Raw genomic sequence first — 27,892 nt, 5'->3', positions numbered from 1 at the left:
TGGGGTAATTAGGAATAGTGCTGCTACAAACATACATACACATATTTTAGTGTAAACAGTAAGTTTATATTGCCCTAAGACATATCCCTAGAAGTGGGCTTGTTGAATGAAACCCATGTTAACTGTATACTTTGTAACAAACTGACAGATTTACCCAGAGTTTGCATTCTCACCAGAGTTTCAGTTAATCCTCATCCTCAGCAATACTCAGTAGTGTCAGTATAATATTTTCTATTATTTTAGCCATTCTAAAAGGTATGTATGATTCCCAGAGATCAAACTGCCAACAAGTGTTGGATCACTGAAAAACAAGAGAGTTTCAAAAAAAACATCTACTTCTGCTTTATTGACAAGGCCAAAGCCTTTGACTGTGTGGATCACAACTGTGGAAAATTCTTCAAGAGATGGTAATACCAGACCACCTTACCTGCCTTCTGAGAAATCTGTATGCAGGTCAAGAAGCAACAGTTAGAACTGAATATGGAACAAGAGACTGGTTCCAAACTGGGAAAGGAGTACATCAAAGCTGTATATTGTCACCTTGCTTATTTAACTTCTATGCAGAGTACATCATGCGAAATGCCAGTCTGGATCAAGCACAAGCTGGAATCAAGACTGCCGGGAGAAATATCAATAACCTCAGATATGCAGATGACACCACTCCTATGGCAGAAAGCAAAGAGCCTGTTGATGAAAATGAAAGAGGAGAGAGAAGTTGGCTTTAAAACTCAACAATAAGAAAACCAAGATCATGGCATCCGGTCCCATCACTTCACGGCAAATAGATGGGGAAACAATGGCAACAGTGACAGACTTTATTTTGGGGGGCTCCAAAATTACTGCAGATGGTGATTGCAACCATGAAATTAAAAGACACTTGCTCCTTGGAAGAAAAGGTATGACAAATCTAGACAGCATATTAAAAAACAGAGACATGACTGTTGACGAAGGTCCAACTAGGCAAAGCTATGGTTTTTCCAGTAGGCATGTATGGATGTGTGAGCTGGACTATAAAAGAAAGCTGAGTGCTGAAGAATTGATGCTTTTGAACTGTGGTGTTGAAGAAGACTCTTGAGAGTCCCTTGGACTGCAAGGAGATCCAACCAATCAATCCTAAAGGAAAGCAACCCTGAATATTCATGGGAAGGACTGATGCTAAAGCTGAAGCTCCAATACTTTGGCCACCTGATGCAAAGAACTGACTCATTGGAAAAGACCCTGATGCTGGGAAAGATTGAAGGCAGGAGGAGAAGAGGACGACAGAGGGTCATCACTGACTCGATGGACATGAGTTTGAGCAAGCTCCAGCAGCTGGTGAAGGATAGAGAAGTCTGGCGTGCTGCAGTCTATGAGGTCTCAAAAGAGTCGGACACGACTGAGCAACTGAACTCAACTGATGGCTCCCCTGGTGGCTCAGTAGTAAAGAATCATCTGCCAATGTGGGAGACAGAGGTTTAATCCCTGATCTGGGAAGATCCTATGTGCCTCAGGCAAGTAACTCCATGCACCACAACTACTGAAGCCCATGCTCCACAATAAGAGGGGCCACCACAATGAGAAGCCTGTGTACTGCAACTGAAGAGGAGGCCCCACTTGCCGCAACTAGAGAAAAGCCTGCATAGCAGCAGAGACCCAGTGCTGTCAATTAAAAAATAAATAAATAAAAGGTATGTAAATGGTACCTCACTGTGGTATAATGACTAAAGATGAACATCTTTATGTGCTTATAAGCCATCCAAACATCTCTGAACTATCTGTTCAAATCTTTCACCCATTTTTAAAATTGGGATGCTGGTTCTTTAGGGTTTCTCCCCCACTATGTTGAGTTTTGAAAGCTCTTCATAAATTATGGTTAAGTCCTTTCTCAGATACGTGGTTTGTAAATATATTCTCCCAGTTCATAGTGTCCTTCACAGGAAAGTTTTAAATTTTGATGAATTTCACTTCATCAATTTCTTCTTTCATGGATCATGCTTTTGGTACCGTATCCAAGAGCTCCTTGCCAACCCAAGGTCAAGAAGACTTTCCAATGCTCTCTTCTAAGAGTTTTACTACTTTATGTTTTACGTTTAGGTTTATGATCCATCTTGAGTTAATTTTTGTATAAGATATGTTGGATGGGTTGAGGCTCACTATACATCCATGGATACCCAGTTTTCCAACATCATATATTTGAAAAGACTATCCTTTCTCCATGGAAGTATGTTTGCACCTCTGTCAAAAAACCACTTGACTATATCCAAGAAGTCTATTTCTGGGCTCTCTATTCTGTGCCTTTGGTCAATACACCACACTGTCTTGATAAGTGTAGCTTTACAGAACATCTTAAAATTGGACACTGAGTATTCTAGTTCCTTTAACTTTTCTATACATAATTGTTTAAAACTAAAGCCATAATAGCTACCTCTTAAATGGTTTCTTTGCCCCCTAGAAAACTGGCAATTTTTACTGTTGCCTTTTATCTAGGTTCAAAATATAACATGTAGGCACCCAGAACTTTCGACCCAACATATCCAGTACTAGGAAACTTATGTGGAAAACCCAAATATAGATATAAAAATGTGTTCAACATAGTCTTGTTTAGAAACCAAATCTCCTGGTCCAACAAAAGGGGAAAGGTTAAATAAAAACTAGCTGAGGAAATGGTCAAAACATGTTGCTTTTAAAAAAATGAATACACAGTATTCAACTTTTTAGATGAAATATGGTATTTCAGAAAAAATATATATTAAAGTATTTTTTGATAGCATCATTATAAGTGACTTTTTTCTTCACAGTTTAAAGAACTTTAAAAACTTTCTACCGTGAACACATGTTGATTTATAACTGGAGATAATACTGAGTTAAAAAAATGGTTATTGCCACTTACACAGAAAAATCCAAGCACCTCTGTATCACCCTGTACATTATCAGTATCGAGCTTGTTCATAATGTATGAATAACCCACATGACAAGTTAAGAGAGTTTAAACTGTAAATTCTTCTCTGCTGTCACAGCAGTTACAACACAATTTTCTCTATGCTTGACTCCATGTTTAACTTTGGACAGAATTCTAAATATGTTATTTTAATTACATTATTAATAAATGACACACAGGTATTTGCAACATGCAATACATCTAACCAATGACTAACTTCCTTTATACAAACAGCTTTTATCTATTAAAAAAAGAAAAATAGGCAAAGGACAAATATAGATAACTTGCATAAATATTACAAATGGCCAGTGATGTGAAAGTAAGTTAGATTTCATTCATGATTAAAAGAAACAACCATCATAAAGACCGATTTATCATGACTGTAAACTTCATATTTGACAATCCCTATGTTATACTACAGAATATAAATTAATATTTTTGAAGGGTAATTTGACTATCTAGTAAAATTTAAATACACAAACACTTTAATTCAGCAAATGCACTCAAAAAAGTAGACGTATGAAAAACTGCCCCATTCAGCTTCACTTATCAGAGTAAAAAGCTGAAAATAATTGATTTTTCATCAATAGGGGAATAAAAAAAGTACTTCCTTAACAACTGGAATATTGTACAGCAGTTACAAATTATAACATAATTCATAAATATTAATAATGGAAAGATCTCCAAGATAAAGTTTTTTTAAAAAGATGCAGAAAAATACTTGTAGTCTAACTACACTCATAGTTTTAAAATGCTTAGATGTGCCTGTAGGTAAATGGAATATTTCTGGAGGATTACATTCAAACAGTTAAGTGATTTTCAGGGGCAAGACTTTCTTACTGCTTGAATTGTTTATCTAGACTGATTTTAAGAAAAGTTATTAAATCAACAACCTTAATAATATCCCTCATTACATCTTTTGGGCTTCCCTGATAGTTCAGCTGGTAAACAATCCGCCTGCAATGCAGAAGAGCCTGGTTCGATTCCTGGGTTGGGAAGATCCCCTGGAGAAGGCAATGGCAACCCAGTCCAGTATCCTTACCAGGAAAATCCCATGGACAGAGGAACCTGGTGTGCTACAGTCCCTGAGGTCACAAAGAGTCAGATACAACTGAATGACTAACTCGAACATATTACATCTTTTAATGTTAGGAAATATATATTCCTATATAACACCCACATGATAAATTAATCCATCATGAACTTAGTATTTTCCCCCAGCAAACCTACTATACTAAATTTAAGTGGCTCCATGTTGAAGCTGAGATATGACAAGGTCCTACATGAGGTGGTTTATGAATTAAACTGGGTTAAGAAATAATGTGGAAAAATTAGGTAGCTAACTAGATTTGGTACTAGAGAAGACTCTTGAAAGTCCCTTGGACAGCAGGAGATCAAATCAGTCAATCCTAAAGGAAATCAATCCTGAATATCCATTGGAAGGACTGATGCTCAAGCTGAAGCTCCAATACTTTGGCCACCTGATGCCAAGAGCTGATTCATTGGAAAAGACCCTGATGCTAAGACTGAGAGCAGGAGAAGCGGGCAACAGAGGATTAGTTGTTCGGATGGTATGATGAATCTACAGTCGTGAGTTTGAGCAAACTCCAGGAGATAGTGAAGGACACAGAAGCCTGGCCTGCTGCAGTTCACATGGTCACAAAGAGTCCAACAGGACTTAGCAACTAAACAACAACTAGATTTGGGGCCAGAGCTTACCATAATTACTTTATAACAAATGTATGGTGACCTCCAGAGTTAGAAACATAATAACTTTCCTTTACTTTTAGTACTATAAAAGTATCTTTAGTTTGGAATAAAATATAATCAGTCCAATTTCAAAGTCTTAAAACTGAAGACAGGAGTTCAGCAGTTAAATATATTCAATTGCCAACAAATAATTTTTGGAGAGAGAACAAGTGTTCGTGCAGATATAGAGAAACTAGAACCCTCTTTCTACTATTGGGAATGTATTTTGGAAAACAGTCTAGCAGTTCCTCAAATAGTTACACGCAGAGTTATCAGATGACCTAGTAATTCTATTCCTAGGTAAGTACTCAAGAGAAATGAAAACATATGTCCACAGTGAAACTTGTACACAAATGTTCATATCAGCATTGTTTATAATTGCCAAATAGTGGAAAACAACCCAAATGCTCATCAACTGATGAATAGATAAATAAAAGGTCCATTAAATGGAAGATTATTTAATAATGAAAAAGAATGAACTATTGATACATGCCACAACATATATGAACTTTGAAAACAACATGCTAAGTGAAAGGCCATATATTAAATGATTACATTTATATGAAATACAAATCTACACATTTACAGAAGAGGCAAATTTATAGTCCCAGGAAGCAGACAAGTTGCCTAGAGTGTGGGAGAAATGGGAAGTGACTACTGATGGGTATGGGGTTTAATTTTGGAGTGAAAATGTTCTAAAACTGTGGTAATGGTTTTGTACATTTAAATGGATAAATTGTATTGTATATGTAATATCTCAATAAAGTTGTTTTTTTTTTAAAGGAAGAAGAGAAATCAATTACAGTCTTAAGAGGCACATCACCAAAAGCAACTGGGGATCTTGATTCAAATGAACTTACAAGTGTATCTATGACACAACTGGGAGAATATGAACACTGGATATCAGATAATATTAAGGAATTATTATTCAGTAAGTATAAGAACAATATTTTTTAAAAAAGATTCCTTATCTTTTAGGGACTCCAGTAATTAGGGGTGAAAGGACATGTCTGGAATTTACTTTAAAATAATCTAATTGGAAAGAGTAGGAATTAACGGGAGAGAACCTAAAGGTCATTCACAAGTGAATTGGGTCTTAAAGATATAAATTAGAGTTCAAGGACTAAAGAGGGCATGAGAAGAAATGAAAAAGACAGGTAACAGCTTAAGAAATGGCACTATCAAAGACCACCTATGGGACAAGAACAAAAAACACAGAAAAGTAAGGAACAACCAGATCATGAAGAGTCTTACATGCCATACAAGGAATTTTTATTTAATTTTATGGAAGACGGACTGCTAACTTTCTTTTTTTTTCTTGGTGGGGACAGGTCAGATTAGAGCTTTAGACAGGTTACTCTGATGGCATTACAGATTAAAGGGGCACAAAACAGAGTAGAGAGGCTACTGTCACAGTCCAGGGGAGTGACAACTGAATGGGAACTCATATGGTGGGAGCAGAAATAAAGATTAGAGGCTAAAACCTGAGATATGAGATACTAAAAATAACTGAATATACGGAAAGAGGGAGCAGAGACCATCTGACCTGATTTCTAGCATGTAGGCTTGTGCAACTAGGTAGACAATGTTCAATATACAGGAAAGTGAACATAGAAGAGGATTAAGGAAAAAGGTAGAGTTCAGCTTAGTGTTCAGTGTAAAAGGACATACTGGTGGAAATGTGTTAATATGCAAAAACTCAAGAGAGGGCTAATTAGAAAATATAGACGTAAAAATCTTTAGAACATATTTGGTAGCTGGAACAATAACCAAGGAGAGTTTGTTACAACTGACACAACACAGAAATTTAACCTGAATTTGGGCAAACTCCAGGAGATCGTGAGGGACAGGAGGCCTGGCGTGCTGCAGCTCACGAGGTTGCAAAGAGTCGGACACAGCTTGGCAACTGAACAACAAAAGCTCCTTCCCTACTCCACCTTGTTAAAAATTAATTATTTTAAAGTGTTTATGTAAACAGAATGATCAAGATGTGTTAATTTTATATTTAGACTATATATTGAAAGCAGGAGGAGAAGAGGACGACAGAGGATGAGATGGTTGGATGGCATCACTGACTTGATGGACATGAGTTTGAGCAAGCTCCAGGAGTTGGTGAGAGACAGGGAAGCCTGGCGTGCTGCAGTCCATGGGGTCACAGAGTCAGACGTGACTGAGTGACTGAACTGAACTATATAGGTACAGATACAGGAGAAAGAAGAACATAAACACATTTGGCTAAAAGCCATCAAAATTATTCTTTAACAAATTGCACACATGCAGCGTATTTTCAAAGAACAGCTATAAAAATGTACTTTTCTAATTATTCTGATTCCTTTAATGTATCAAGGACATTTAAAATATTCATAACATTTACAATCAATATTTAAAAATCCTCCACTGTATAAAAAATTCTGCACTTCTAAAATGCCCTTCTAGTCTGCTTTTAAAAGATCTTATGTCGAACTTCCCTGGTGGCGACTAGATTCTTCCCTGGTGGAGAATCTATCTGCCTGCCAATACAGGGGACGTGGGTTCAATCCCTGGTCTGGGAAAATTCCACATGCCATGGGGCAACTAAGCCCATGTGCCACAGCTACCGAGCCCGTGTGCTGCAACTAATGAAGCCCGAGTGCCTAGAGCCTGAGCTCCACAAGAGAAGCCACCGCAATGAGAAGCCCAAGCACCACAAGGAAGAGTAGTCCCCGATCACACTGCCATTACAGAAAGCCCATGCAAAGCAACAAAGACCCAGTGCAGCCAAATTTAGAAAATAATAATAAATAAAATTTTTTTAATGATTCAAAAAAATAATAAAATATCTTATGTCTTCAGATATTCTTTAAAAGGCTAAAACAACTTGATTTAATTATTTTGCTTTATTCAGTAGATTTCCAAATGAAGTTAAGCAATCTTTATCTTCATGGGACTACAAAAGTCAAAGTTGCTATTTCTAGCCGGTTTTCCCAGTGCCTCTCGTTATCACTGCTCCAAAATTCTTAACCTCTCTCAAGTAAGTTTTCTAATACTTAAAATTATAAGAGGAGCCCTTTACAAAGATCCTAATTTCCTATATTACTATAACCAAGGTTTCAATCTTAATTAATTTTTAGCTAACCTCAGTCACTAAGAAAATTAGATTTAACTGAGGCAACCCAGCAACTACAGAAAAAGGTCATTGATGGAAAAATCCAAATAAAATCAAAGTTCTCCAAAAAGGGAAAGCACAACTAGAGGAACTAAGCAGTCCAAATACTGAGCCACTAGTCTTACCACTATATTCAAGACAAGGGACTAATCACCTAAGATCTATGAAGAAACTCAGGTATCAGTTATTTCTTGAAACTGCCCAGAGAACTGGGCAGGGGGTCATTCATAAAAGATGTGACCTCTGCCAAAAGATTAAGTATTACTCTTTTAAGTCCTATGCCAAATGCTAAGGAATTTCAGACTGAAGTAAGATCTAGTCATTTCTTAAGAAGCCCATAATCTAAGAATTTAGACAGACTCTCACACTACTAGGTTTGGACACAATAGGGAAAAAAAAAATTTAAGCTAAAAATATCTTATTTTCTTAGTATAATACATGACCTCAAGTAACTTTTTCAGTTTTACCACTTACACTTTCAGTTTTACATCATTTTTATTTAAGGAAACTCTCTGTACATTACTTATTCAACAATTTATCAATTAAAAAAAAAACTTTTAAAAAATGGTTATATAAAAAACATAGTAATTCATCAAATCCAAACTCAGAAGTGCACTCCCCTTAAAACCCTTTTAACATAAGATTCCTTAGATACAATCTAAATTCAACAGAATTTCCATATCTTCAGTTTAAGACGTCTCTTTTTTTGTCTAGCTATTTTTCCTTCATTCTTAGAGTAAATGTTGAAACATGATTAACAAAGCAAAAGAACTCAGGGTAAAAACCCTGAGGACAGTTACTATATATTTTTTCCCTTTAAGTTTTATTGAAGTACAGTTGATTTACAATGTTGTGTTAATTTCTGCTGTACAGCAAAGTGACTCAGTTATATGCATATTCTTTTTCATATTCTTTTCCATTATGGCTTATTACAGTACATTCAATGGTTCCCTATATTATCCAGTAGGACCTTGTTGGTGTTTTTTCCCTTCTTTTTTTTAATTTTAGGGAAGTTGTGGAAGTTTTCCACAAGGATTAGCTTATATTGTTCCTTTCCCTATTTAGCCAATGGGAGAAAGAGCAGTTATGTGACAAGACCAAGATGAGCCTTAAGTAATAAGGTTTTTGTTTGTTTTAAACTCAACTACCACAGAACTCAAATGAGCTTTGTCCCCTTCAAAGCAAACACCTCAGAAGGTTGGCTATATACCACTCCAACAGTGCTAGACTGCCACTGTTCAAAACTCTTCTTTGAGAACTGCCCTCAGAATCCATTGTACAACTTCTTAATGTCCTTATTAGCGGCAAACCTTTGCTTCTTGTGGACCTTATTTTTAATATCCAAAGGTGATTCAGATTCAACTTGGTAAAGGAGGAAAATAATCTGAGTAATACTATATTTTAGTCAAAAACAAATGTGCGGCTTCCCTCGTTGCTCAGTAGTAAAAAAAATCTGCATGCCAATGCAGGACATGGGGTCGATAGCCAATCCAGGAAGATCCTGCATGCCACAGGGCAACTAAGCCTGTGTACCACAACTGCTGAGTGTTATGCTCTAGGGTCTGGAATCCACAACTACTGGGCCTATGTGCCACAAATCCTTTAGACAGAGCGCCCTAGAGCATGTGCTCAACAAGAGACACCACCACAGTGAGAAGTTTGTGCACCACAACTAGAGAAAAGCCCACATAGCTATGAAGAGCCAGCACAGTCAAAACTAAATAAATTTTTTAAAAAATCAAATATGAATATGAAGTATTACAGAAATTTTACCTGTGCCTCTACCAACAATTTCAAAAGTTTCAAATCATATGAAGGATATTTTTTTGAATAATGACATTTTTTTGTTTCGCCATATATAGTATGAAGTATGATTTCCAGTAAACTTAAAAATCTGTATTCTAAGCTTTAAATTACTCTTCTATAAAGAATCACTAAATATTGTCCAACTTTTTGTGACTTTGCCAATATTATCTTATAAATGGTTATTTTCAATGAGATAATAAACATTCAATGTTTACAATCTGAATTACTATGTATGCTACTAAGTAAGTCACATAATCCAAATTATTTCAAGGGATTTATCCCTCAAACTAAGCATCAGCTGTCCGTGCAGCAAATACAGCAAAGCAGATAACTAAATAACTGTGAAATCTGACTTCCCTGGTGGCTTAGATGGTAAAGCGTCTGCCTACAATGCAGGAGACCCAGGTTCGATCCCCAGATCAAGAAGATCCTCTGGAGAAGGAAATGGCAACCCACTCCAGTATTCTGGCCTGGAGAATCCCCTGGACGGAGGAGACTGGTTGGCTACAGTCCACGGGGTCTCAAAGAGTCGGACAGGACTGAGGGACTTCACCTTCACTTTGTTTGTGAAATCTGAAAATCCAAATACACATAGACTGAAACTATGGCAATGATCTCAAGATGCTACAAAATGCATGAATATATGGCTTCCTCTGATGATTAATTTTTTAACATCTTATTTTGGAATACTTACAGATTCACAACATATATTTGCAAAGATAGTACACAGAAATCTATTTTTCACTAAATTTCCCCCAATGGTTGCGTCTTACATAATTAATGTCCCATATTAGAACTAGGAATTTGACACTGGTACAATATATGAGTGCAGTTCTGCATCATTTTATGGCCTGTGTAGATCTGTGTAACTACCAACACAATTAAGATATAGAACTATTCCATCCACAAAGATCTCATGCTCCTCCTTCATAGTCACATCCACCTTGTTCCCATAACCCAAACATCTCTAACCCCTCCTCCCTTCCCCCACTCCCCGCCCCACACTCAATGGTTTGTTTTAATCTTTATACTTTTGACATTTTAAGAATGTTAAACAAGTGGGACCACGTAACCTTTGAGATTGACTTTTTCACTCAGTGTAATCTTCATTCAAATTATTTATATCAATAATTAAAAAAAAAAAAAGATGCTGTAATAGAGATAAGGAATACCAGTTAAAACTCAACTGAAAAAACAATAAAATCTCAACTTTACACTGCTCAAGTTTCTTATGACGTTTAAATATACTTGGAAAAGTACTGACATTATTTTAAAGCATAATGCAACACTGTACTAATAAATTTAACTTCCTCTATGATCCAGTATGACTTCAAAGATGTTTACCATCATCTCTAATCCCAAAAGTAGCTTTTTAAGATTTATATTTCTGAACTCTAGTACCATCCCACTCTTCCCATAATGAAAAAGTTGCTATCAAAGGAGTCAATTTGCTAACTAAAAAAAAGAAATCCTTCTGTAATATGACTTGTCACTCTCTAATCCAAGTGGTCCAAGAACAACATCAAAATCCAATTCTTCAGTCAATTTAAGACTTATAAGCAGAAGTTGCAATAATCTCCCTGAAATTTGAAGGAACAAATTACCCTTGTGACCTTTAAACTTGTACAATTTAAAAAGTTTACAATTTAAAAAGTTCCTTTTCAAATGTTCCCAAAGTTTATTTATTTACGTTTTTGACTACACCATGCAACATGTGGAATCTTAGATCCCCAACCTGGGATCAAATCCGCAACCTTCTGCAGACAAAGTAGAGTCTGAACCACTGGACCACTAGGGAAGTCCCGTCCATAAATTTTATTTTCTTAAAGCTCCATTTCTGTACCTTCAAACATCATCCAAAATGATAAAAGATCTCACCAAGAGAATACACAGGCTTTAGAACCAAGCAGTCTGAAAATCCATCTTGATATTACAACTTCCTAGCTGAGGACCCCGCAGAGCAAGTTAAATAAGCTCTGTGATTGTTTCTCTATATACATGAGAGTAATAGCAGCACACCTCACAGGAGAATTGTATGAAATAATCTATATAAAGTACATGGCACATAGTAAGTACTCAATACACGTTAGCTACTAACATCTACATTACTGTAATAAGGATAGTAGCATGTATCTGCAATTAGACATGACAGAGTTTTGCATATTTTAAATTACCCTGCCAACAAGTTTACAACAGTAATTTACTGTGTTGTAACAAAAACATATTTAATTTGTTATTAAAACAAATCAACTAAAGGTGCTTAAAGTGGATATTCACTTTCTATGTTAAATACATATCCCCAAATCTGAATATTCCAATTCTTTTTTTTCCCCTGAATATTTCAATTCTTATATGGAGGAAAATTTATGTAAAATCAAACCTTAGCAATCCAAACTAAAATTTTCTCTTCAGTTAAGTATTTATCATCCCAAAATTTCAGAATCAATTCGTTTAAAGATACTTAAGCATAAACTCAATAATAATTTCTCACTGAACCAAGCTGAAATGAATTAATTCTGTGCTGACAAAACACTTTCAAAGAGGTTCAGCTTAGTCTTATTCAGATAGCTGTATATGACGTAGCTGTATATGACGAAACATCCAAAAGAATTTCAGGAACATGAAAGAATTAAAATGTTTAAATATGACCTTTCAGCAAGATAGGAGTTCTGTTGTCTTAATCCTGAATTTATAACTGTTATTTTCCCAAACTATATTAGCGGAGGTGGGCCAATTTCCTAGATAACCTCTTTTATTTCACCTGTCTCCAACAGACAGATTCTTTTGGAACCTTACTTAGCCTAGGACCACGAAGTTTTAAAAATGGAGCAGAATATTTAATCATGACAGACTGTGGTTATGTTGACCAATGCACTAATTGGCCTTAAAACTTTGATTTTAATTACCATTACAATTCTGTCAGTAACACCTATCCCTCACATTTCTGCACAAAGACTTTTATGAGGATTATTCATAAAAGTTCTAAGGTTATCAATGTCCTAATACTTTTCCTTACTATCTGAAAAGTAGTGACACTTCCTATAGTGCTTTGCCTTTGGTGTGTGTTCAATAATTATTGTTTACTAACACAAATCTCTGAAAAAGAGGAATCAACATGCAGCAAAAAAGTACTAAGGAAACAAATCCTTTATTCAAAAAGAAATAATTCTTATTGATCAAATTTAAGACACTGATGCTGGCATTTAAAAAAATTTTATCAGATGATTTCAATGCAAGGGTCTCTCATAGCTAGGTCACAAGTGCCACCTAGCTGATGGCAATTCTAAGAAGTCCTGGACTCATTCCAAATTTGAGATGTGAAACTAGAAAAATATGCATCTTGGAATCAACTTAATATGGTAAAAGTATAATCTATGAAATACTGGAATGCTGCATTTGCCAGGGATGCAGGCTGGGGACTAAAATTGCACTCAGTGTCCCAAATCAATGTACATTATCCATGTTTCCACTTAAAATGTTCCCTTACTTCACCCAGCACTCAAGACAAGTTCAGCTTCCAGAAAAGGGTACAGCTAAGAGTCATAAGAGGTGTTCTTAAACTGACTGAGAAAGAATTTTAAACTAAGAAAATTTTAACTGACTGAAAGATTTTTCATAAATTTTTTTTAAAAAAGCAGCATTTTTTTTTACAACGTTAAAGGAGTTTAATTTTGTTTTTAAGGCTGATGATCCAAATCCCTTAAAACAAGGATTCAGTTAACCCTCCTACATACAAGCTAGTTCGTGTTCTCACTGTCTTCTGAAGAAAATTTATAAAGTTCTCAAAAGGATCCCTACACCAAAAAGACAAAGCTACTTAGAAAAATTGTTTCAACTATATATGAAAAATTTCAGAGTCATAAAATAGTTTTTATGGGGCAGGGAGGGGTGGTACCGGAAGAACAGATTCCAGAACAAATGAAAATAATGTATGTCCTTTATCTTAAACAATTACTATTGAAGAGTTTCTTTAATATAAAATGAAGCGTTACATTTGATAAAGCATATCCTATTAAGGAAAACTCTGAAAATGTAACAAATACTTCCTAAATTTTATCTGCTGGGAGTTATCCAAAAATGGAACACACCTGTATTTCATTCCCATACATTACTGAATAAAATCAAAACTACAAAATCTGCAATACTTTAAAGATTCTGTAACACTTAAATGTTATGCCTATCATGAAAGAGTCACTCTTTCTGATCTCCAGACTCATTGCTATCTTGTATTTACATAAATAATGCAGGAGTTACAAGGAGGTTCTATACAAAAGCAGCCACACTAAGTTATGATCATTACCAGTTATTTGAAAAAATAATTGTTTCAAAAAGAATAGGGGTAAACTTGTTAAAAGTCATTACTACTGCTCACGTGATCAACAAGTTCCTCTTCCAGTAACAGAATAGAATTCCAACTCGCTCCACATTAGCAAAATTAAGATCAGAAGTGTTCTGGGTATTCTAAGTCATCTCCTACTTTGTGTTCTACAATGACTGACCCAAGAGAGAAAATTTGAAGCAGCAAAGAAATTCACCCTGTGAATCAATGAGATCAAGAAACTGGACAAAGGACTCCCCTGGAGGTCCAGCGGTTAAAGCTCCTGGATTCCAAAGCAGGGTTACCAGGGTTTGATCCCTGGTGGGAGAACTAAGATCCTACATGCCACTCAGGGCAGCCAAAAAAATAAAATAAAAATAAAAAAATTTTAGGGGATTTCCCTGGTGGTCCAGTGGCTAAGGCTCCATGCTCCCAAAGCAGGGGCCCAGGGGTTGGATCTCTGGTCAGGGAAGTAGATCCCACATGCTGCAACTAAGACCTAGCATGGTCAAAGAAATAAATAAAAACAAATATTATATTAAAAAAAAAAAAATTTTTTAATTAAAGAAACTGGACAAAAAAGATAATGAGGCCAAAGAAGAGTTTATAACATGTAGAAAATCAGACACAAGAAACTACTTTTGCCCACCATACATCTATATTCCTCTCGATCCCCAACCCAAGCTAAGAATCATACAGATTCAAGATATTTTAAAAATAAGTTGAAAAAACAAATTTTGAAATACAGGTTTCACAAGTCTCTACTACAACAGATGCCACAGTTAAAACAGACTAGGGTCAACTATTTCATGGTGAATAAGATCAGTTAGAAGTATATTAATATGTAAAAGGTAAAGGAGTTAAATTATGAAAAATATAAAATGACTGGAAGCCCACTGCCTTTGGAAACTATAACACACCATAAAGAAAATAGTTTCACTTGAAAATAAATTATATTAAATGTTCAAGAACCACCATTTGATCAGGGAGAATAATAGTACAGAAAGATCTGTGCCAACTTTTAACTGCAGCTGTAGTGGACACACTAAAAGCCTTGTTTCACAAAAGCAGTGAAATAAAAAACAATAGTTTTAAACCTGTCACCAGTGTTAACTGCTCACGACCATAAATTTGCCTTTTCCAATGAAGGACTTTGGAATAAAAAGCCATTTAATAAAGAAAAAAAAAAAAAAAGCAGAAGAGAACAAAATTGAACAAAATTCTCACGTAAGACTAAAACACTAAATCTGTTTAAGAATTTTCATATTTTTACGTCACAAAAGTTAAAAAAACTATATCTAAAACATACAACAAAACGAGATTCTTTTTAAATAAGACTGAATTTAAAAAGCAGTTAATTTAAATCAGTGCATGCTTCAAAAAATCCTCCTTCCATATTACCTATGCCAAACTGAGAGGGTTCACCACACTCCATTCTCAATTACCTAAGCAAAATTATTACCATTTTAAACCCATTATTTCCTTTGTTTGTTGTTTGTTTTTAATGCACTGCACAGGAGTAAGATAATTCTAGCTAGTAAACATTTATCCTGACAAGTGATTGTCCCAAATAATAATACTTTTTAGAAATTAAACTTCATTTCACTAAAGTTAGCCAGTAGATTTTGCAAGTATTTTCCTCTGAAGAGTACAGTGTATGGTTGGTATATACAGTACTCTAAATACTAAACGCATGCTTTTAAACAGGCATTAAGTGACTATCACAGACATGAATAGTAAACATTCCCCAATCAATCCTTCACGTTTTCTACAAAATAGACCCAATCTCAAGCCTGAAACTGAGGCTTCTACCTTTAGAAGAGTAGAAACTAAAGTAATTGGGCAGTCCTTAAAAATACACGTAATTGCATGACTAAGATACTCATTTAAAACTTATGCCAAGATAGCCCCTCCCTTCAAAACAAACTAAGACTGACTCACAGACCTATTTTACTTAATTCTGGAAATTAAAAAAAATTAACTTAAAAGAATTCCTAAGCACTCATTTCCTCCTGTCCCCCACCATTTAAAACGTCGACCTTCAATCTGTGATTTTCCCCTTAAAAAATGGTTAAATAAAAACAAAAACTAAAGACCCTCAATATTTCCAACTATCTATTTGGGAACTGAAAAAACTACTGGATTCAGGAATGATAATAACCACTGTTCTAACATCCTGGAAAACAATAGAAAGTATATCTACGGTCGCTAAGGAGCGGTCCTACTTTGTGAAACCATCCCACCGCAGATGTTACTCTTCACCTGTGAGACCACCCCCCTCCCCGTTTGCTACAGTTAGCCATCTGAGCAAAAGGTTTCAATTTTGTCTCCCTGAAGTGGGAAATTATCAATCTCCCTATATAACATGTTCCGCCCTCAGTGGATATTTCTACACGGGAGGCCAGGGAAGGCAGGGGTGAGTGCAGTAAAGTTGGTGGCAGGGTGAGGACAAAGGGCATTTTGAAACAGCACTGAAGTAAACAGAAAATGAGGACAGAAAGAGGGCTAAATTCGAGTTCCCTCAAGTGGCTGATGGCAAGAAAACGCAGGCGCCCTTGTTTACCACCCCTAGGGTCCTATTCTCCATTACCACCCACTGGAATGCGAAGTTGGAACCACCACTATATGCAAGAAGCCCTCAAATCCCCAAAATGTCAGGTCAGTAGGCAGCCTCTGGAATGACAGCCCGATACCCCTCCCCCACCCTTCTACCCCCACCCCCACCCCCAAAAAAGGTCCAATCCCATAAGTGCAGGTCACTCTGCCCTCTGGGGTAGTTCCAGCCGGCGCAGAGATGGTTCTGATGGGAGGCCGTGGGGGGACAGACCACCTTTCTCTCCGTAAACCCTCGGCGGGGGAAACAAAACAAAGACCTCCCCCCTCCTCCTCCGGTAGCCACTACCCTAGCCACAGAGGCTTTCCTATTTCCCGGTGCAGGCTGGCCTCCCGCCCCCGCCCCCATGACAAAGAAAAGGCACCGGGTGAGCAAGCGAGGCCTTCCTGCCTCCACGGATGGGGGGAGGGGGCTGCCGAGGTGAGGAGCCCCCTCCGCTCCCCCGCGCTCCCACTCTCGGCCGGGAAAACAGCCCAAAACCGCGGCCTCCGCCGGGGGAAGCCTGAGAGGGGGTGAGGGTACCTTGAAGTAGCCGCCTTCGTAGAGCGTGTTAGGGGGTCCGAAGATGGCAACCTCCCAGTTGTAGAGGTCGGATTCATCCACCAGGGTGATCCGGAAGCCCTCCACCGGTTCCTCCTGCAGGGATTTCAGCTCGAGCATCAGGGCCTTCTGCGAACTGGTCATCTGCTGCTGGGCCATCGCGGCGGCGGCGGCGCCGGGCCGGGGCCCCAGTCCTCACGCACCAGCCGGGCCGGACCAGGCCCCTCCCCTCCGCTCGCCCTCTGCCGGGCCGCTCCGGGCCCCTGTCTTCACACACCCGGCGGCCCGGACCAGGCCCCACACGGCCCGTGGGCCGGCCCGGTTCCTCCTCACACACGACGCGGGCCGGACCGGGCCCTTCTCCTCACACTCGGGCCGGGGTGGGGGGAGGGGTGGAGAGAGTTAAAGAAATTCGCTCCGGGTCTCGGGCCTCCCCCCCCCGGAGGGGGCCTCAACTTGGTTGGCGCGGGGGGGGGAGAAGAGGTGGAAGCGGAGGAAGGCGGCGAAAGGCCGGCGACGGTGAAGAGACCGGGCCGTGATGGCCCGGGAGCGCCGCGCTCGCTCGCTCTCTTGTTCTCCTCGGGGGCCGCCGGGGCCGAAGGGCGCGCGGGGCCGAAGGGCGGGGGAAGCGCGACACGCGGGGGTCTCGCGGCTGCGGCGGCGGCGGCGGCGGCTGCGCGGGGGGAGGGGTGACGGCGGAGGAGGAGGAGGAGAAGAGCGAGAGCGCCTCGCGCCGCGGGAGCGACGAAGCTGAGAAGAAGAAGGGAGGGAGGAGGGGCGCGCGTCGGGAGGGAGGGCGGCTCTTGGCGGAGAGCGGCTCTAGGCGGCAAGCGGCCCGACGCGACGCGCGTGCGCGCGCCCCGCCCGCCTATCCCTCCTCTCCCTCCCCCCGCCCTCCTCGCCCTCCTCCCGCCCTTCCCCCCGCCCTTCTCGCCCTCCTCCCCCCCGCCCTTCTCGCCCTCCTCCCCCCCTGCCCTCCTCCCTCCTCCCCCCCCCCCGCCCTCCTCTCCCTCCTTCCCCTCCTCCTCCTCCCACTTCCCCGCCTCCTCTCCGCCGCCCCGCCAGGTGGCGGCGCTTTGTGACGCCGGCGCGCGTCCCCCGCCCTTAAAGGGCCAAGCGGCAGTGGGGGGTGACGGTGGGGGCCGGGGTTTGAGGGTGGCCCCTGGGGATGCCCTTGTCCCCAAAATGACGGTTGTGCGGCTTGACGCTACGTTTCCAAAGGCGCGCCCGGGAAGGGACCTCTGTCCTAGAGCTGTCATCGCCCTCCTCCCCCTACTTGTATCCTCAGGCCTCCCGCAGTTGTCCTCCTAAGAGCCCTGATCCTCTGCAGGCCTAACGTCCCCTCCCCACCCCTCCATGACACACGGTCTGTCCTCCCAGCACTCAGTAGGTGCTTGACAAGGATGTGCTGACAATGCGGGTTTTGTCGGTGGGAACAAGCGTCCTGACATTTCTGCAGGTCCAGTCCTCATGCGATTGTGTCCTTGGAGAGCAGCGTGTTACCAACTTAGGGGGTTGAAGTGCAGTTTCCCATCCGAGAAATGGGAAAGCAGATAGGTCAGTTTCTACTTCCCTTCTTAACTACAAAGAGGAAGTTGTGGGAAATAAAAAGAGAAATAATCATACAGACTGAACCTGGGTTCTTGGCCCTTTTCTGTGTGATTTGGGACAAATGCTGTGGCTATCCTCCATTTACCCATTTGTAAAATGAGGTACTTGGTTGAACTTTGACCCCCTGCAGATCTTAGAACTGGGGTTCTTTTAAAATCATGAGTGGAGTGAGATGTGGAAATGGTCTGCAATCCCCATAATTTAGGCCCCGTTTCTCTGTGGAAGGCCTGTCCTATGAAAATGAGTTCCACACACTTAGAATTCTGGGATCAGAAACATCCCTGGTTCCAATCCTGGCTCCACCATTTATATTATATTACCTCTTCCTTTTTCATCAGCGTCTGTAAAAGAGGTTAATTATGCCTAATATATAAACAATTATAAAAATTAAATGAAATCATCCATGTACAGAGTTTAGCACAATGACCTGCATATGGTAAATGCTCCATAAATAGGAACTTTAAAATAAGAAAAAAAATTTTTTTCAAGGCATAGTTATATTCTGGATACCACCCCCTCCATTTTTTAATAGACGTAAAAAAAAAAAAAAACACCAGAGAAAATAGTACAGATAGTTTCCATATACCTGGCATCCAATTTCCCCTTATTAACATCTTACATTAGTGTAGTACATTTATTACAATTAATGAACCAATGTTGATATATTATTAACTAAAATCTTGGTTACTCACATTTCCTTAGATTTTACCTAATGTCCCTATTCTGTTCCAGGATCCCATCCTAGATACTATATTTAGTTTTCATTAAGGCTCCTCTTAACTATGAAAGTTTCTCAGACTTTCCTTGTTTTTGATGACTTCGGAAGTTTTGAACAGTACTGGTCAAGTATACTTTAGAATATCCCTCAGCTAGAATTTGTGATGTTTTTCTCATGATTAAACTGGAGTTTGGGGAGAGATCCTGGGGCTTCCCAGGTGGCTCAGTGGTAAAGAATCCTAATCTGCCTCCGAATGCAGGAGATGCTGGTTCAATCCCCAGGTCAGGAATATCCCCTGGAGGAGGAAAGGGCAGCCTACCCCAGTATTCTTGCCTGGAAAATTCCATAGACAAAGGAGCCTGGCTGGCTACAGTCTGTGGGGTGGCAAAGAGTCTGACATGACTGAGCAACTGAGCATGCCCACAGGGGAAGAGATCCCAGGAGAAAAATATTTTCATTGATGTGATGAAAATGATGTATATCAAGAGCACATAATATCAACAATGCTGTGTTGATATGCTGATATTGACCTCAGTCACCTGGCTGATCTAGTGTGTCAGGTTTCTCCACTGTAAAGTTACTCTTTTTACCTCGTTTCTGTCCTCTTAAGAAGGAAGTTACTATGCACTATCCACAAGGAAAGAGCCCCTTCATTTTGTTGTTGGTGTTATTTTTTTTCTCAGACACAAAGCCTCAATATTTTAAATAATCATTCCTTAGCTCCCAACTCTATTCTCTTGGTCTTGAGACCAAACTTCACTGGCATTAGAGCGCATCTTAGTCAGTGTAGCCCCTCCTTCCCAAAGGATGGAGTATGACTGATTCTGACTTCTCCTCCTCCCCACTACTCAGTTTAAGGACAAGAAGATTGCTGACCTAGAAACAGGTGGTGATGTTGACACTTTTAATAGCAAGGCTATGAGTAGACAAACAGGCAGAAAGTTCATCTTCAAAGCATTTTACCCACATAAACTCATCATAGCCCCACCCTTACCCAAAAGATGGCAGATCCCTAGTCTTACGTCACTGGAACATACACCTGGCACCCAGACCAAATGCCGCTCCCTGGACTCAAATCAACTCACAAACTCATACTAAGTATTCACAATGCCATGACCCTAAGATGGGTGACTAATAAACATATACCTATCAAGGAAGCTCACAGCCTAGTGTCTTAATGAGCTGTCTAAAGACTCCATCCTCAGGTCAGAGGAAGTCAAATTCCACAGGACTTCTATCATGCCTTTTTATCTTAGAAGGTGAGACATCGTTTATTAGTAGGTTGCAACTGTGTCTTATTCATCTCTGGATCCTCAGCAACTAGGACATTCTCTGACACAAAATAGATACTAAGTAGTTGTTCTCAAGGGCCCACAGCCAAAGGCAGGAATATAATCAGTAACAACAACAATAACAACAATGAATCACAAATTAAGCCTCACCCTCCACCTCTGCAGTCTAATAGGGTCTCTCAGACATGTAGTAGCTGCCCTGTTCTGTAAGGACAGCAGGTCTTGCTCATATCCATATCAGTTCAGTCCCTCAGTTGTGTCTGACTCTTTGCAACCCCATGGACTGCAGCATGCCAGGCTTCTCTGTCTCTTGCTAACTCCCGGAGCTTGCTCAAACTCATGTTCATCGAGTCAGTGATGCCATCCAACCATCTCATCCTCTGTCATCCCCTTCTCTTCCCACCCTCAATCTTTCCCAGCATCATGGTCTTTTCCAATGAGTGAGTTCTCATCAGGTGGCCAAAGTATTGGAGTTTCAGCTTCAGTATCAGTCCTTCCCAAATTTAAGTACTGATTTCCTTTAGGATTGACTGTTTTGATGTCCTTGCAGTCCAAGTGACTCTCAAGAGTCTTTTCAACACCACAGTTCAAAAATATCAATTTTTTTGGCACTCAGCCTTCTGTATTGTCGAACTCTCACATCCATACATGACTACTAGAAAAACCATGGCTTTGACTAGACGGACCTTTGTTGGCAAAGTAATGTCTCTGCTTTTTAATATGCTATTCAGGTTTGCCATCGTTTTTCTTCCAAGGAGCAAGCATCTTTTAATTTCATGACTTCAGTCAGCATCTGCAGTGATTTTGGAGCCCAAGAAAATAAAGTGTGTCACTGTTCCCATTGTTTACCCATCTATTTACCATGAAGTGATGGGACCAGATGCCATGATCTTAGTTTTCTGAATGTTGAGTTTTAAGCCAGCTTTTTCATGCTCCTCTTTCACTTTCATCAAGAGGTTCTTTAGTTTTTCTTTGCTTTCTGCCATAAGAGTGGTGTCATCTGCGTATCTGAGGTTATTGATATTTCTCCCGGCAACCTTGATTCCACCTTGTGCTTCATCCAGCCCAGCATTTCACATGATGTACTCTGCATAGAAGTCAAATAAGCAGGGTGACAGTACACAGCCTTGATGTACTCCTTTCCCGATTTGGAACCAGTCTGCTGTGCCTTGTCCGGTTCTAACTGTTGCTTCTTGACCTGCATACAGATTTCTCAGGAGGCAGGTAAGGTAGTCTGGTATTCCCACCTCTTGAAGAATTTTCCACAGTTTGTTGTGATCCACACGGTCAAAGGCTTTGGCCTAGTCAAAAAGCAGATGTTTCTCTTGCTTTTTCGATGATCCAGCGGATGTTGGCAATTTGATCTCTGGTTCCTCTGCCTTTTCCAAATCCAGCTTGAACATCTGGAAGTTCATGATTCACATACTGTTGAAGCCTAGCTTGGAGAATTTTGAGCATTATTTTGCTAGTGTATGAGATGAGTGCAATTGTGTGGTAGTTTGGACATTCTTTGTCATTGCCTTTCTTTGGGATTGGAATGAAAACTGACTTTTTCCAGTACTGTGGCCACTGCTGAGTTTTCCAAGTTTGCTAGAATATTAAGGGCAGCACTTTAACAGCATCATCTTTTAGGATTTGAAATAGCTCAACTGGAATTCCATCACCTCCACTAGCTTTCTTCACAGTGATGCTTCCTAAGGCCCACTTGACTTCATATTCCAGGATGTCTGGCTCTACATGAATGATCACACCATCATGGTTATCTGGGTCATGAAGATCTTCTTTTGTATAGTTCTTCTGTGCATTCTTCCCACCTCTTAATATCTTCTGTTTCTGTTAGGTTTATAGCATTTCTGTCCTTTATTGTGCCCATCTTTGCATGAAATGTTCCCTTTTTTCATAATGTTCCCTTTGCATAAAATGTTCTAATTTTCTTGAAGAGATCTCTAGTCTTTCCCATTCTATTGTTTTCCTCTATTTCTTTGCATTGATCACTGAGGAAGGCTTTCTTATCTCTCCTTGCTATTCTTTGGAACTCTGCATTCAGATGGGTATATCTTTCCTTTTCTCCTTTGTCTTTAAATTCTCTTCTTTTGTCAGCTATACATAACCGTATTCAAGCTACTATAATGTTTGGCTACTTTACAGCACAAATAATGAATGGCAGAAACAGCTTCCTAGAGCTTTCTTAGTTTCATGACAGGTAGAGATTGACTTGACTGACTGGTGCCCTCTGGTGGCAAAGAAAACAGGATGTTTATCCCTAGTGTCTATGGCATCACCTAGTAGGGTCACAGAGTCCGACACGACTGAAGTGACTTAGCATAGCATAGCATAGAACTCTTTAGCCAGGGCTCCTCTAAAAAAATCTATTACCTTTCTTACAAAGAGAAAAGATGTGGAAATAAATGAGAGGGAGGGTCTTTGCTTTAGAAAAGTTAATTATGACTTTACAGAATAACTTCTTTTTTTGCCACACTGCATGGCACTGCAGCCATGAAATTAAAAGATGCTTGCTCCTTGGAAGAAAAGCTATGACCAACCTAGGTAGAATATTTAAAATCAGAGACATTACTTTGCCAACAAAGGTCCATCTAGTCAAGGCTGTGGTTTTTCCAGTAGTCATGTATGGATGTGAGCGTTGGACTATAAAGATGCTGAGTGCCGAAGAATTGATGCTTTTGAACTGTGGTGTTGGAGAAGACTCTTGAGAGTCCCTTGGACTGCAAGGAGATCCAACCAGTCCATTCTAAAGGAGATCAGTCCTGAATATTCATTAGAAGGACTGATGCTGAAGCTGGTGCTGCTCCAATACTTTGGCCACCTGATGCAAAGACCTGACTCATTGGAAAAGACCATGATGGTAGGAAAGATTGAAGGTGGGAGGAGAAGGGGATGACAGAGGATGAGATGGTTGGATAGCATCACTGACTCAAAGTCAGCATCACTGACTTTCATGGCTGCAGTGCCATGCAGTGCGGCAAAAAAAAAAAAGTTTTTCTGTAAAGTCAGAATTAACTTTTCTAAAGCAAAGACCCTCCCTCTCATTTATTTCCACATCTTTTCTCTTTGTAAGAAAGGTAATAGATTCTTTAGAGGAGCCCTGGCTAGAGAGTACTAGGTGATGCCATAGACACATGAGTTTGAGTAAGCTCTGGGAGTTGGTGGTGATGGACAGGGAAGCCTGGCCTGCTGCAGTTCATGGGGTTGCCAAGTCAGACATGACTGAGTGACTGAACTGAACTGCATGGCTTTGGGGAAATTGTTTCCTTGGTCAGGGATTGAACCTGGACCATTCAGTGAAAGCGCAGAATCTTAATCATTAGGCCACCAAGGAACTCCCTAGAATGACTTTTTTAAAGAGGCCACTATTTTGTTTCATTTTGCATATGTTAATACATGTAAGTCTTAAATGGTGCTTCTAAGGAGGCACAATCTTCCTTTAAAAACAACAGCTAAGATTTGCTGTGCATCAGTATATGACAGGCTCTCCACATGTGGTCAGATCAGATCAGTCCCTCAGTCATGTCTGACTCTTTGTGACCCCATGAATTGCAGCATGCCAGGCCTCCCTGTCCATCACCAATTCCCGGAGTTCACTCAGACTCACGTCCATCAAGTCAGTGATGCCATCCAGCCATTTCATCCTCTGTTGTCCCCTTCTCCTCCTGCCCCCAATCCCTCCCAGCATCAGAGTCTTTTCCAATGAGTCAACTCTTCGCATGAGGTGGCCAAAGTACTGGAGTTTCAGCTTTAGCATCATTCCTTCCAAAGAAATCCCGGGGCTGATCTCCTTCAGAATGGACTGGTTGGATCTCCTTGCAGTACAAGGGACTCTCAAGAGTCTTCTCCAACACCACAGTTCAAAAGCATCAATTCTTCGGCGCTCAGCCTTCTTCACAGTCCAACTCTCACATCCATACATGACCACAGGAAAAACCATAGCCTTGACTAGACGAACCTTTGTTGGCAAAGTAATGTCTCTGCTTTTGAATATGCTATCTAGGTTGGTCATAACTTTCCTTCCAAGGAGTAAGCGTCTTTTAATTTCATGGCTGCAGTCACCATCTGCAGTGATTTTGGAGCCCAGAAAAATAAAGTCTGACACTGTTTCCACTGTTTCCCCATCTATTTCCCAGGAAGTGGTGGGACCAGATGCCTTGATCTTCGTTTTCTGAATGTTGAGCTTTAAGCCAACTTTTTCACTCTCCACTTTCACTTTCATCAAGAGGCTTTTGAGTTCCTCTTCACTTTCTGCCATAAGGGTGGTGTCATCTGCATATCTGAGGTTATTGATATTTCTCCCGGCAATCTTGATTCCAATTTATGTTTCTTCCAGTCCAGCATTTCTCATGATGTACTCTGCATATAAGTTAAATAAACAGGGTGACAATATACAGCCTTGATGAACTCCTTTTCCTATTTGGAACCAGTCTGTTGTTCCATGTCCAGTTCTAACTGTTGCTTCCTGACCTGCATACAAATTTCTCAAGAGGCAGGTCAGGTGGTCTGGTATTCCCATCTATTGAAGAATTTTCCGCAGTTTATTGTGATCGACACAGTCAAAGGCTTTGGCATAGTCAATAAAGCAGAAATAGATGTTTTTCTGGAACTCTCTTGCTTTTTTCTGTGATCCAGCGGATGTTGGCAATTTGATCTCTGGTTCCTCTGTCTTTTCTAAAACCAGCTTGAACATCAGTAAATTCACGGTTCACATATTGCTGAAGCCTGGCTTGGAGAATTTTGAGCATTACTTTACTAGCGTGTGAGATGAGTGCAATTGTGCAGTAGTTTGAGCATTCTTTGGCATTGCCTTTCTTTGGGATTGGAATGAAAACTGACCTTTTCCAGTCTTGTGGCCACTGCTGAGTTTTCCAAATTTGCTGGCATATCGAGTGCAGCACTTTCACAGCATCATCTTTCAGGATTTGGAATAGCTCAACTGGAATTCCATCACCTCCACTAGCTTTGTTCATAGTGATGCTTTCTAAGGCCCACTTGACTTCACATTCCAGGATGTCTGGCTCTAGGTCAGTGATCACACCATCGTGATTATCTGGGTCGTGAAGATCTTTTTTGTACAGTTCTTCTGTGTATTCTTGCCATCTCTTCTTAATATCTTCTGCTTCTGTTAGGTCCATACCATTTCTGTCCTTTATCGAGCTCATCTTTGCATGAAATGTTCCTTTGGTATCTCTGATTTTCTTGAAGAGATCCCTAGTCTTTCCCATTCTGTTGTTTTCCTCTATTTCTTTGCATTGATCGCTGAAGGAGGCTTTCTTATCTCTTCTTGCTATTCTTTGGAACTCTGCATTCAGATGTTTATATCTTTCCTTTTCTCCTTTGCTTTTCACTTCTCTTCTTTTCACAGCTATTTGTAAGGCCTCCCCAGACAGCCATTTTGCTTTTTTACATTTCTTTTCTATGGGAATGGTCTTGATCCCTGTCTCCTGTACAACGTCACGAACCTCATTCCATAGTTCATCAGGCACTCTATCTATCAGATCTAGGCCCTTAAATCTATTTCTCACTTCCACTGTATAATCATAAGGGATTTGATTTAGGTCATACCTGAATGGTCTAGTGGTTTTCCCTACTTTCTTCAATTTAAGTCTGAATTTGGCAATAAGGAGTTCATGGTCTGAGCCACAGTCAGCTCCTGGTCTTGTTTTTGCTGACTGTATAGAGCTTCTCCATCTTTGGCTGCAAAGAATATAATCAATCTGATTTTGGTGTTGACCATCCGGTGATGTCCATGTATAGAGTCTTCTCTTGTGTTGTTGGAAGAGGGTGTTTGTTATGACCAGTGCATTTTCTTGTCAAAACTCTATTAGTCTTTGCCCTGCTTCATTCTGTATTGGTTAATCTCACTTAATTCTGACAAGAATCCATGACATGATCATTACTAGAAATATCTAGGGTTTCCCTGGTGGCTCAGACAGTAAAGAATCTTCCTGCAATGCGGGAGACCTGGGTTCAGTTCCTGGGTTGGGAAGATCCTCTGGAGAAGGGAATGGCAACCCATTCCAGTATTATTGCCTGGAGAATCCCATGGACAGAGGAGCCTGGCAGGCTACCATCTGTGGGGTCACGGTGAGTCAGATCTGACTGAGGGAGCAACTAATGCACAGAGAAATATCCAAGGCTTAGGGATGTTAAGAAAATTACTCAAGGTGAAACAGGAGAGAGGTGGGCAAGGCACAAACTTTAAAAGAATGATGTAGCCCAAGGACATGATATAAACTGACTAGAACCAAATGGGCCCAACATAGTGGATGAGTCAAGTTCCACTAGACGTTGAGCCTCAGTATATACTCATTGTAACATATCTGCAAGCTAAATGACACTCCCATGGGTGCCATGAAACTTAGGCTGACCATTAAAGACCAAAAAGTGTATGGTTGACCAATTCCTGGAAATCTTTGCCCCTTCCCTAAAATAGTTGGGATAATCCTCCTGTTCATTAGCCTATGAAATTACCCAGATTATAAAAGCTAACCACATCATATTTTGAGGCCAGTCTCACATTTTGAAATGGTCTACCCTCTGTCTGTAGAGTGTGTTTCTCTCTCTAAGTAAATCCACTTCTTACCTATCACTTTTTCACTCATAATTCTTTCTGCGATGAGCTTCATTAAGTCCTGAAATCAGGTGTGTGATATCAGTAGGAAGACTGTGGGGTCTGGCCATGTTTGAGCCCTGGTACATGGGTTCAAGTCCTAATGTGAGGTGAACAGTTTTAAAGATTACCCAGTGAGTGACTGGTAGAACCTGAAGTTGAACCTTGACCATCCCACTTTGGTGTGACTGCTTGTAACCACCGTGCTGTTCCTAGTCTAATGTGCCCACAACAATCTGTACATATATGCTCTACTGCAGCTGTTTGTTTATGTCTTTCTCTCAGCCTCTAAGGTGCTCCTAAGAAAGAGACATTCATAGAGGAGGAAATGGCAATCCACTCCAGTATTCTTGCGTGGGAAATCTCATGGACAGGGGAGCCTGGTGGGATATAGGCCATGGGGTTGCAAAAGAGTCAGATATGACTTAGCAACTAAACAAGACCATGCTAACAATATTTTCAAGAGTATAGGATATTTTCTTACCTCTGTCATTTCTTTAAAAATAGCATTAAAAAAGATAAAATTATTTTGCCAAAACACTGTTAATAAAAGAAAAGGTAGC

The 27,892-nt window shown here is 40.1% G+C and overlaps 1 protein-coding gene and 1 long non-coding RNA gene across 2 annotated transcripts in view; both read right to left on the bottom strand.

Annotated features, from left to right (window-relative positions):
• LOC132345980 (uncharacterized) overlaps positions 1 to 17,061 on the bottom strand; it is a 40,553-nt gene extending 23,492 nt beyond the window's left edge. The window contains exon 1 of the long non-coding RNA XR_009495626.1: positions 174 to 17,061. This is a non-coding gene — a long non-coding RNA (uncharacterized lncRNA). The remainder of the gene's footprint in view (positions 1 to 173) is intronic.
• UBE2R2 (ubiquitin conjugating enzyme E2 R2) overlaps positions 1 to 17,724 on the bottom strand; it is a 95,474-nt gene extending 77,750 nt beyond the window's left edge. Inside the window, exon 1 of the mRNA NM_001206110.3 lies at positions 17,072 to 17,724. Within this exon, the coding sequence (NP_001193039.1) occupies positions 17,072 to 17,248 (177 nt within the window). The 5' untranslated portion in view covers positions 17,249 to 17,724. The remainder of the gene's footprint in view (positions 1 to 17,071) is intronic.
• Positions 17,725 to 27,892: the final 10,168 nt, after the last annotated feature.

Source organism: Bos taurus, chromosome 8, assembly GCF_002263795.3.
Source record: "Bos taurus isolate L1 Dominette 01449 registration number 42190680 breed Hereford chromosome 8, ARS-UCD2.0, whole genome shotgun sequence".
In the NCBI taxonomy this organism is placed as follows: Eukaryota; Metazoa; Chordata; class Mammalia; order Artiodactyla; family Bovidae; genus Bos; species Bos taurus.
This window is presented reverse-complemented; position numbering and strand designations above follow the sequence as displayed.